The sequence below is a fragment of the Plectropomus leopardus genome, chromosome 14 (genome assembly GCF_026936395.1).
Source record: "Plectropomus leopardus strain MGB_pleo_1.0 chromosome 14, ASM2693639v1, whole genome shotgun sequence".
NCBI lineage: Eukaryota > Metazoa > Chordata > Actinopteri > Perciformes > Serranidae > Plectropomus > Plectropomus leopardus.
In genome coordinates this window covers 33592033-33603509 of record NC_142189.1, presented here as the reverse complement: position 1 = coordinate 33603509, position 11477 = coordinate 33592033, and the positions used below count along the sequence as shown (strand labels likewise).

At 39.5% G+C, this 11477-nt stretch overlaps 2 protein-coding genes across 2 annotated transcripts; both read right to left on the bottom strand.

Moving 5' to 3' along the window:
* Nucleotides 1–207: 207 nt before the first annotated feature.
* LOC121953162 (GTPase IMAP family member 9-like) lies at nt 208–11251 on the bottom strand. The gene is made up of 2 exons (XM_088087775.1): nt 11141–11251; nt 208–2825 (listed from the first exon to the last, which is right to left on the bottom strand). The coding sequence occupies exons 1-2, from the start codon at nt 11160–11162 to the stop codon at nt 2062–2064; spliced, it is 786 nt and encodes a 261-aa protein (XP_087943901.1). The 5' UTR covers nt 11163–11251; the 3' UTR covers nt 208–2061.
* On the bottom strand, nt 3989–11269 carry LOC121954024 (GTPase IMAP family member 9-like). The gene is made up of 2 exons (XM_042501330.2): nt 11141–11269; nt 3989–6061 (listed from the first exon to the last, which is right to left on the bottom strand). Exons 1-2 carry the CDS (start codon nt 11160–11162, stop codon nt 5094–5096), a joined length of 990 nt encoding a protein of 329 aa, XP_042357264.1. The 5' UTR covers nt 11163–11269; the 3' UTR covers nt 3989–5093.
* Nucleotides 11270–11477: the final 208 nt, after the last annotated feature.

Below are 11477 nucleotides of genomic sequence, written 5' to 3'. Positions count from 1 at the left end.
CCAGATTCCTATGATGGTGCAATAAGTAACACAGTCACTGGGTGTCACTGTTGTAAAACTAAACACAGTCTGGCTGCAGTCAGAGCAGCAGAGCCATTTACTCAGCTTCTTTTTGCTTTGAAATGATTGATTTATCTCCTTATGAGTTATATCCCTATCAGACAGTAAAAGCAATAAAGAATAGTAATAACAGTTGTTCAACACACATATTTTTAGATTTTTTTGTAATACATTTGCAACATTATAAATATAGATTATAGATGAAAGTGACATTTTAAAGGTTTTAAAAAAATAAAAATGCACACTCTTAGTCCATGACAAACAAAAAAACAAGACAAGAATATATACAGACATATTTAGATTTGTACACACACACACACACATATATATATATACACAACATGCAGTACATGCGGCAGAGGACACACACATTTACTGTAAAGTATGAACCTCCAACATTTTGGTCTGACTAAAGACTACAGAAAAGATAGCACACACTGCCTTTATCCCATTTAACCAGTGTCTGTGGGAGTCATAAGTGAAGCAGGAAGTTTTAAGAGATAAATCATTTTTCCTGGAGCTGTGTGAACTGTCAACACATTCTCATCCCAAGCCATCACAGTTTGCACCTTTGCAGTGGACTTCTATGTCTACAGATTACGCTCTGGGTATCCTTCTGTGTCTGCTTTTGACATTCTGGCATGGGGATGCTGTAATGAAAACAAATGCACATGGTGGGATGATGCTGCATGTGGTTATGCTGAGACAACCTAATTAGGAGAGGAATTCATTTTATAAGGAAGTATCTCCCCTTTTAGTATGAACAAGGTGTGTAAATAATATAATACTACTGTCAACAAAATACTTATTTTTATATTGAATATTATAGTTGTTACATGCATGCATTTAAGCAGTCTGACTACAGTTAACAATAATTGTGACTGTGCTTTACTGCTCCAGATTTCATTTGTTCCCTGTTTGTTTGTTTCTATTTCCGGCTCCAAAGAACAGCTTTGTTTAATCACTTGTGAGTTTGATGATGAGTTCATTTTCTTTCATGTTGCATTGCTGCTCTCCAGGGACATACTGTTAAATACAACATTTGAACTCTGACTCAGCATGTGACTTAGGCCATGTCCATACGGAGACGAGTTTAGGTGTATCCATAAAAGTTTTTTATCGTATGGATGTTTCATCCACATGGAACTGGCGTTTTGGGAGCCCGAATATGCTAATTTTTGAAACTGGGTCCCAGAGTGAACAAATCTGAAGACACCACCCTTGCGTTTCCGTGTTTACAACCCATATGCATCTTTCCCGAACCGATGATGCTATAGCACTACCTCTCCCTTAACCCACATGCGCTAACCCCACCAACAACAACAACAATGGCGGATTACAGTGTTGCATTGGTGCTGCAGAAGCTACTGAGCATGACATGGCTTTTGCAGCAAAATCTTCTGCTCCACACAAATGTCTCCTCTCTAGCTTAATTTGTATTCTCCGCCATCTTCTTCTTCGTGTGTTTGTTTATATCACACAAGTTTTATGCACATGCTCCATGTCTTATTCTCTGTTTTTGGTGTATTTCTGTGGCAGCGTTACAGCACCACTTACAGGTCTGGCATATATACAATAGCATTTTCAGTGGTTTTGTACGGACACACACATTTCTTGAGATAATTCTATGTTACGAAAAACGGAAAAGAAATAGGTCGGTTCCATCTCTTTGTGGACATGGCCTTAGTGTTATCACTTTGTATCTAAGGACATACATTGTGAAAACACTGTGTGAAAAATCACACATCTCCCCTCCATCCTCCTGCAGCTGCTAAACCATCTTTAAACACACCATGACTCATCATATAAAAATGTATGAAGTTACACTAAACAGAGCACAAAGACATCCAGCACAGACATGGTTAGACCTACTTTCTGTGGCTGCATACAGGTTTGCATAGGTGACCTTTAACCAGTGGATAAGGGACATTCTGTCTTAAAGTGACCTACACCTATTCACCAAGATCAGCTGCTCCTGAATAGCTCGAACACCTTCATCTCCTACTGCAGAACACATTTGTCCTGTTTCATCGACTTTCTTGTTAAATGAATTTCTCTCTCAATTTCAGCCTTTATGGTTTTCCTCCTCTGCCGCTCTGCTGCTTTCAGCTCCTTCGAAACTCTTTGCTCCTCTTTCTTTACTGCCTTTTCTGCTTTTCTGAACATCTTTACTGTGTAGTGCCCTCCACCATTCTCTGCTGTCATCCTGACAATTTTCTCCAGCAGCTGACTGGTCTGCACCGGGTCTGTTACTTGGTTGTTAAAGACGTGATATCTCCCGTAGCATGAGTCTATGAGCTCTCTGAGTTCTTCACTCTTTGAAAGAAAGCCTTCAATAGTTTGTCTCTTTAGAAAGTCTCCATGTGTGAACAACACGAGGGAGTATTTGGCTGCCTCCTCACCAAAGGTACTCTGAATCATTTTGATGGTTTCCTTCTCCTCCTGCGTGAACCTGCCCAGCTTAAGAACTACCAGGAAGGCATGAGGACCAGGAGCAGACAGAGAGATGCACATCTTGATCTTCTTCAGCACTTCTTCTTGGGTAAAATTAGTGTCAAACAGCCCCGGAGTGTCAATGATGGCAACCTTTTGGCCGCTAACCACTCCCTCCTCTCTCTTGCACTGATATGTCCAGGAAGCAGAGGACAGTTCAGACTGGAACGCTTCTCTCCCCAGGATGGTGTTTCCTGCTGCACTCTTCCCTGCTCCTGTCTTCCCCACCAAAATGATTCGGAGTTCATCACTTTTCCTCTTCTTCCAAGACCCTGGAGAGATAAAGCATAGGACCATCTTTGTTTCCAGCTCTTTGTTATTTAGCTGCTGTATGAAACATCCAACTTACAGATAATGCAGATTTGTACAATGCAAGAAATTCCATATTATCATCATCATCTTTATTTTAAAATGGACAATAAACAATACAAAGCCCACTTATATAGTACTTTGGAGACAAAATATTGAATTCACAGTAAGGCATAAAATTTATTTTGTAACACTTAATTTAACCCTTTGAAACCTGTATCAACATCACCCTACTTGTGCTATATTCAAACGCATTTCACAATTATTTAAACCTTTGAACCCTCTGTAATTTTTCAGTAGATTTCTTTCAAAAATATGCCAAAGTTAAAGAGAAAATTGGCAATAAAAGTCCTACAAGTTGCAAAAAAAGTAGATTTTGAAAATTAATTAAAAAAAATCTTGGGAAATGTCCAGAACTCTATATTTCAAATTTTCATAATTATACATTTAATATGATTTTGAAGAATTATGATAATTTAAAACATATACATTTTCCTTTTATTTTGTCTGTTTTGGTTTGGTTTTTCATTTGCTGAAATTGTTACTATATTCACACAGCACTAAATGAGAAGGATAATCTGTGAAAAGGATGAGATTCCTCTGCCTACGCTATTGCAGTTTAAATTGCATCACAGCACATGAACCAAAACAACCAATCAGAGCTGAAGATTCTCGAACGCAGCTGTTTATCATGTCAGTCACTCCAAGAGGGGAAAACATACTTTGTTGTCAAGGTAACACAAGGAGAACAATTAGTTTCGAAGCACATTAGCTGACGTGATGCTATTGACATTATGTGTGTCAGAATGAAATGACATGTGGTCATCGAGAAGGTATAGTATAAAACCGTACCATGTATGATAAGTGATTGTGTTACATCACATACATAAAATAAACACATGCATATGAATATGCTGCATCGGTGTGAGAAAAAGAAAAAAAAAGTTTCACATTTTTGTTTACATGAAAGCGTGTAAACATGTAGCAACAGAAACCCGAAAGCAAAGTATGAACCTTAAAATGAGCATAATATGTCTCATTTAAGACAGAGTTGTCTGTTGTTATAAATTACTTAGAAATTAGTTCCTCCTATATTAAATCAAGGAATGAATTTCACTAATCAACATAACGTTCAACACAGTTTATTTAGATTCTATACAATCATTAAGTGACAATCCATCATGCAAAGTACAAGAATCATATTATACATTATTATACAGTCAATACACAAGTCTGTCAGTTCTACCTTTTTAAAGAACACACTCTCTCTCCCAACTTGTCACGTATCACCGCATGTTCAGTGGACTTTTGACATCTACTAGGTATCCTGGGTGCAACTGTTGTTGATGTTCAATTTACGCAAAATCTTTTTCAAAATACACTTTTGTTTTCACAGGAAATGTGCAAATTCTGCATATTAGGCGCAGATTTTTTTTTTTTCAATAAAAGTACAATGTTGATTTAAAAATTCCATGCTTACATTTATGTCCTTGTGCAGCAAAAGCATGTTGTTAGGTTTAGGCAATTAATACATTTCAAACTGATGCCGTCTCACATCATTACACACTGATCATACCACAGTGAAAGGATAGCTTTTTTGTCAGTGTCTGAAAAGGAAATCATTGACAGAGAAGTGATGTTTGACAACTTCAGAATGAGACCGGGTTATTTTAAGATACAAAATATTTCAGTTATCAAAAAAAAAGGGATTTTGAGAGTCATCTTTAATACAAATTATAAGTGCAAAGAGTTTACTAAGAAGCAATAGCAGATTATATGTGACTACAGAATTAGATTTAAAACACCACTGATTAACTTTATTCTCTATGGTCCTCGTTAGACTTGAGCGGTATCTACTTTTACATTCTTCCATACCCTCCTGAAGTCAGCTCGTTTGTAAGTTCACTGTTCCAACAATCACCAGCTCCGGTTTGGTCAAAATAAATCTTTAATTCACCAAGTTAGATGGGAAGAACCTGCTGTTATTCCTCATGGTCTCTCTCTGCCTGCTGGCTGCCAGCTGTTTACAGTACTATAACTTCTCCCTCCACCACTTGGTGTCACTGTGTCTTTCAGCTCAACTGCCTGTTCCACAAGTAGAGACCGGAGACTGAGCTCTGGTGGTGCTTGCTGGGCACTTCATACAATGAGTTTAATAGAAAGAGGATTGCCTGTATTTATGACAGTATTGAAAAACAACATTTCTTAATGCCCAAGCCCAAGCCTAGTCCTTATTGCACATGGCAACGCTGTGAAACCTTTACGGATAGTACACCAACAGCAGCTCCTACAGCTGCTCCAGCTGCAGCTCCAACTACCACACCAACTGGACCTCCTGCAGCTCCTAACACACCTCCGACAGCAGCACCACAGACCGTGGCTATAACTATTGCCGGAGCACCAACAAATTCGTTTGATCTTTCAGCTCGAGCTCTGGCTTCATACTCGTATCTTATATGAAGCTGCTTCTCCTCCCTGCAGAAGGCCCGTCCTGCATATTTGGCTCTCAGTTCATCCAGCTCTCTCTGCCTCTTCTCTTCCATCTCCTTCAGGAGTCGCTCTTTCTCCTTCTCTATGGCTGCCTCTGCTTTCATGAACATTTCGCTGGTGTAGTAGCTTCCACCATTTGCCATAGTCATCTTGTCAATTTTGTCCAGGAGCTGATTGGTTTGCACAGGATCTTTGACTTCGTTGTTGAAGACATGGTATCTGCGGTGGCACATCCGAATGAGGGCTTGCAGATCTGGACTCTCTGAAATATAGCCGTCTATGGTTTGCTTCCTCAGCTGGTCTCCATGTGTGAATAGCACCATTGTGTATTTAGCTGCATCTTCACCAAAAGTTGTTTGAATCATCTTGACGGTTTCCTTCTCCTCCTGGGTGAACCTGCCCAGCTGAAGAACCACCAGGAAGGCGTGAGGACCAGGAGCAGACAGAGAGATGCACATCTTTATTCTCTTCAACACTTCTTCTTGGGTGAAATTAGTGTCAAATAACCCTGGAGTGTCAATAACTGCAACCTTTCGACCTCCAACAAAACCCTTAGCTTTGTTGCATTCAGACGTCAAAGAAGATGGAGACATCTCCGATTCAAACGCTTCTCTCCCCAGAATGGTGTTTCCTGTAGCGCTCTTCCCCACACCAGTCTTCCCAACTAGAACAATCCTCCTTTCATTTGGATCTGTGGTACCTCCGAACCCTGTCGGAGAGAAATACACCGTTCGTCATACAGTGCATACAGAGAGGCTGTGTGCACACTCCAGATGGAAAAAAAGGTCTTAACTGATTCCATTTTGTCACCTTTAATAAGATAACAGTTTCATAGTGCGCTTATCCTTTGAGCCCAGGTTACAAGGCTTAATAAACAGCCTTTGCTAAGGTTGATGACAATGCAATTCGAAGTTATTCAACAGGTCTGGAAAGGTTCCAGCATCCAACAGGTCAAAAAATGTTCTCAACTCACAAGATGACTCATGTTGGTGTCACTTACCACACAAGAGATTTATTGATAGAGCACATTTCAACAACAACGCTGTTCAGAGTACTTTCCATAAGACCTTGAAGGCATTTCAAAGGGACTGTTCAACCTCAAATCAAAAATACATATTTTTCCTCTTTGCTTTAGTGTTATTTATCAATCTACATTTTTTTTGTGTGAGTTGGAGTGTTGGAGATATCCATCGTAGTAGGTGCCTGTCTTCTACTCAATATAATGGAACTAGAAGGCACTCAGCTTGTAATGCTCAAAGCGCCAAACAAACAAACAAAAAAAAAAACCAAACATTTTAGAAGCTCGACTACAATGTCTCTTTCCAGAAATCATGACCCAGTTACTAAGGATAATTCACAGACCTTGTTGTGAGCAGTTTCATGTTGAAACTGATCTCTTTCTGTTGAACTTCCAGTTCTCATTCTGAAGTCGTCAAAGGCTGCTGCTTTGTCAGTGATTGCCATATAAGACACTGATTCCAAAAACCACCTTGCATAGCGGTATGATATGCTGCCTGGTGGTGTCAATTGACAACGTGGCCAGACAGAACCTGTTGTGGCCATATGATACATTGCTAGACAGCATCAGGCTGAAGAGCTGCCAGTAACCACATAATATAAAGAGTGTGAGGGTTCTTAAAGGGTGGGGAGGAGGGTTCAAAAGCCAGTCTGTCGCGTAGTATGGCGTTCACTACCCACATGAATGTAAAGCCAAGCCATGATGCTTTTTACAAAACCTATTTACGTTCTTCTGTTGTCTAAACATAACCACCTATGCCTTTGTAGCCTATCCTAGCCATGCACTTCTGATGACGTCCCGGCGTTGGTTGTCATGTGCTTTTGTTGTCTACACATAACCATGTGCTTTTTTTCTCTAAACATAACCATGTGCTTTTGTTGACATCCCAGCATTGGTTTTGGCATCCTGAAACATCACCAGCAGATGCAGGTGGATACAGAGAACGCATTATGTAAATGCAGCAGTCCACTGACAAGTGAGTGTTGGAACTGCATCTGCCAACCAAATCACCATGCAGAAAAAGCGTGCATCTACTGCTAGCTCACCTGGCACCACTGAGCTAGCCAGTGTATAATGTTTACATTTTAGGCTGTCATAAGACCAAGCCTAAGTAGATGCACACTTCCTTCGATGTTCTAATACAGAATGCAGTACTACTTAAGTAGAAAGAACTTAGCTCCGACGTGAAACTGCTCACAATGAGGTCTGTGGATTATCTTGAGTAACTGGGTCATGATTTCAGGAAAGAGACATAACTGTTGGTTTTCAAATATATTTTCTTTTTTTGACAAGCCGAGTGCCATCTAGTTCTACTGGTGAAAAGGCTGACATCTCTATAGTTGATATCTCCAACTGGATTGAGTGCCTTTGTCATTCATGTTAAAATTACCTATATAGACCTTTTTTTTTTTTTAACTGTACCAGTATGTAAATATGTTTATTTCTGTTGTAAAGTTAGGTATTTTAACATGGAGATGTATGGCGACTCGCATTTGGAGCCAGTCTCAAGTGGCCATTAGATGAACTGCAGTTTTTAGCACTTTAGCATTGGCTTTATTTCTCAGCCCTGTCAGGTGCTGCTTGGCTTTTTCTTGTGTGTCATGTAATAATGTCACAAAGTTAAAAATAGACCTATATGTTGTTACTGTTCATGTGTTATCATGTTTGGTCTCGTCAGTCCTGTTATGCTCTGCTGCCAAATTGCTCTTTATGATCTGGACAGACAAACTGTTTGCTTGATACCACTGTGACTTTGTGTTGTGTTTTTGTTTTGTGGGTTTTAACTGGCACCACCTGAGTATCCACCAAAGCATTATTAAATGTAAAAAAAAATGTTTTCAACATCAGGATCTGCAACTATGACTCCACTGTTTTCATGCACTGTGGATGGTGGAAATGTAGATAATTGGTGGGCAAGTTATTTGATGTAATCAGTTGGTCTCTGTAATTTTACAAACACTCCTAAAGTAGTGACATTATTTTGTTTCTGAGACCAGCTCTGTTAAAGGTGCCTATTAAACACCTCAAATCCTCCTCACTTGTCACAAAATTTATTAACACATCTAGAAGTGAAAAAAACCCCAAACATTCAGTTTAACAAGCCATTAGTGTATGGTTTGTATTCAGGTACTGATCATCAATAGCTAGCTTAGCACTGGTGGATGAATGCAGCAGTGCTTGAGAGTCCTCAGCAAAGCAACACACCCTTTGGGTTGCCTCTTTCAGTGTGGAAAAATAAGGGATTCCATGCACCATGCCTGGGGGACACAAGTCAGTAAGACTGGTCTGGAGGTCCTCCAACATTACATTTATGAGTCAGACACTTCATTCACCAATTTGTGCTTTATGCACAAATTTCAACATCCTCTGCCACTCTCAACATTACATTACATGTAAGGGAAGTAAAGAGTTAATAAGAGTAAATCGTGGTTATATTAAGGCCAAAAACGTCAAATGTTTGATTTGTTGAAATAAACTATTTGGATATATTTTGAAGAAGTATGAACCCTGCTAAACTTTTAACCTTCAGTCCAACACCTTTGAAGAAGGATGTGTACTCTGAAGTTTTTGGAGGATTCACTTCCACCAAGTGGTTATCTAACTTTAAAGAAAGGAATCTGTGTGTGTGTGTGAGAGAGTGTGTAATACATTGACTTAGTGTATTTTTCCTTTGTTTCAAAATGTGCATAGCTGTGACTTGACTGTGTTTTGTGCAGGTGGATACAGTGTTGGGGAAGTTACTCAAAAAAAGTAATTAGTTACTTATTATTAGTTACTTCTGTAAATTGTAATGAAATTACTTTACTAGTTACTGCATTTAAAAAGTAACTTCACTACTTATTACTTTACTTTCCCATTTCTTAATTTACCGAGTAGATACAGGACAGCAGTTGAAAGGAGCCTGTCGCCTGGGCATAGAGTGCACTTCACTCGAATATTTTTGTCCTTTCGAGCAATAAACTGAAAGTAGTTGGAATATCGCCACTGGCCGAACCCCCCAGTCTCCGTCTCCGTCTCAGTCTCCGTCTCCATTTCCCTCTCTCCTGTTCGTACTGGCAGCAACGTCACTCACCCCTCTCTATGCAGCACGTGTTGCGCACGCACATAGACAGCAGCTGCAGCACGCACATAATTCCTGCGCCACTTAAACAGACAGACACAGCACAGGCAAACACGGCCTAGGTAACGCAGGAAAGCATGTTCCTGTAGTCTAGTAAAGTAGTGTAGTTACCGATATTTTTAGAGTAATGCGTTACTTTACTTCGTTACCCCCAAAAGTAATATCGTTACAGTAATTCGTTACTTTGTAACTCGTTACCCCCAACACTGGGTGGATATAGCGATTCGGAGGCCACAGGCTCATGTCGTCTGGCTATACTTTTCACCCTTTCTCTAAGTGGAAATGTTAGTTGGCTATTTGTATTGGTAGAATAAGCACATAGAATGTTTTGCCTAAAGTAATACTACCAACAATAATATTAAAACTATTAATACCAGACACTGTAGAAGTCCTGCATTCAAATACTGACTTATTTATTGATTAAAGCTGAGCAATTTAACTCTGCATCCTTTGCCTCTGCACTGCCTGGATGTGGACATCCCACCATGTGCTTTTGTCTATCACTATTGTTATATGTTATGTTATTGTTACCATTATTGCCCCCCCCCCTTTCTCTTTCCTTATTTACAGCTTCTATTGCATTATTATATTATTATACACATGGTCCGTCTGCCGTTTAGTTCTGTAATGTGGAAAGACTCTTAATTTTTACAGGTGGATTTTTAAAAAACTGCATGTCTGAGTCTCTGTTACCAGGGTAATGATGACATAACAGACAGCTTGTCATTTTAGGCATTGGTCTCTTCTGCAAATTCTGATTTCATTTAAGACTTTCATGTCTTGTGAAACTCTTTTGGTTTTATCGTTTCTAGTGTCAGCACATATGCATTAGAGTCAGGTGTTATGTAAGGCCTTGCATATTTTGGATTGCACACCGTAGTAGGTGTTTTTTTTTCTCCTCCCTTGCTCTCTGTCTCCCTGTCCTCCTCTCTCTCAATCCTCTCTGCCTGTGTCTTCCTCTCTGCAGGAGCACAGCAGCTGAGAGTAACTGAGGAGAGTATAGAAGGGAGCTGAAGGCAAAGTCAAAAAACATGCCCACAGCATCACAGTGCAGTACAGTGCAGCCTCTACTAACATCTGGCTTTCTAATATAGTGGGAAAAGTAACAACTGGCATTCTCACCTGCATCAAAAACCGACATTGATGGAAACACACCACTGTGGTAAACACGTGAATTTAAACCTCTTAACCAGCGAGAAGCAACAACGCAGTGAAACAAAACACTGTCTCTCTCTATCAGAGCAGCTCACAGACATTGATCCAATATAGTCCAAACAGAGTTTGAAAAAGAGACTGAATAAGAGATAAAGAAACAAGATAAAGTCACGTTGAGCATGACACACCAACAAAAAAAACAAAACAAAACAAAACACACACACACACACACACACACACACACACACACACACACACAAAGGAATACTGAATTATTTCGGCAAAGTGGTTTTCAAACTTCATAATTCACTATCAAACGGCTAGAATTTTGATGCTTCACTGCAATATAAAGACAATACTGGAAAAAAGTAAAATCCAGACGGATGTTAAAAAAACAACAAAATATGCGTATTAATATGAATAACTCAAAAAAGGGCAATGAAAAAATAAATCCACTGAACTGCCACTTTTACAGAGAAACAGCTGACTCTTACCTTGATAGTATGGTAGGCTCATGTTGAAAAGATCAATGGATCCTGCTGCTATCTGTCCTGTAATGCTATGAATTTGTTTGAAACTTGTCAGACTTTACCTTTCATACCTGCACATGGGCGTTCCCTCTCTTTCTGCTAGGCTGGAATTTCCGAGCACAAGGAAGTGCAGCATGTTTTTAAAATGAATCACAGATCATGTGGAATGTCACATTTAGACACTGTCATTTGATGTAGACTTACACATGAGTTAATTAGAACACATCCATTTCAAAAGACTGAAACACCCAGTCACACAAATACCATTTCTTGTTCTGAAATGAACCAAATATCCAATTTT

Coding starts and splice junctions, on each gene's coding strand:
- LOC121953162 (XM_088087775.1), bottom strand. CDS start 11,162: ATGAGCCTACCATACTATCAAG. Junction 2,826..11,140: donor GAGCCTACCATACTATCAAG/GTAAGAGTCAGC, acceptor TTATCTCTCCAG/GGTCTTGGAAGAAGAGGAAA.
- LOC121954024 (XM_042501330.2), bottom strand. CDS start 11,162: ATGAGCCTACCATACTATCAAG. Junction 6,062..11,140: donor GAGCCTACCATACTATCAAG/GTAAGAGTCAGC, acceptor TCTCTCCGACAG/GGTTCGGAGGTACCACAGAT.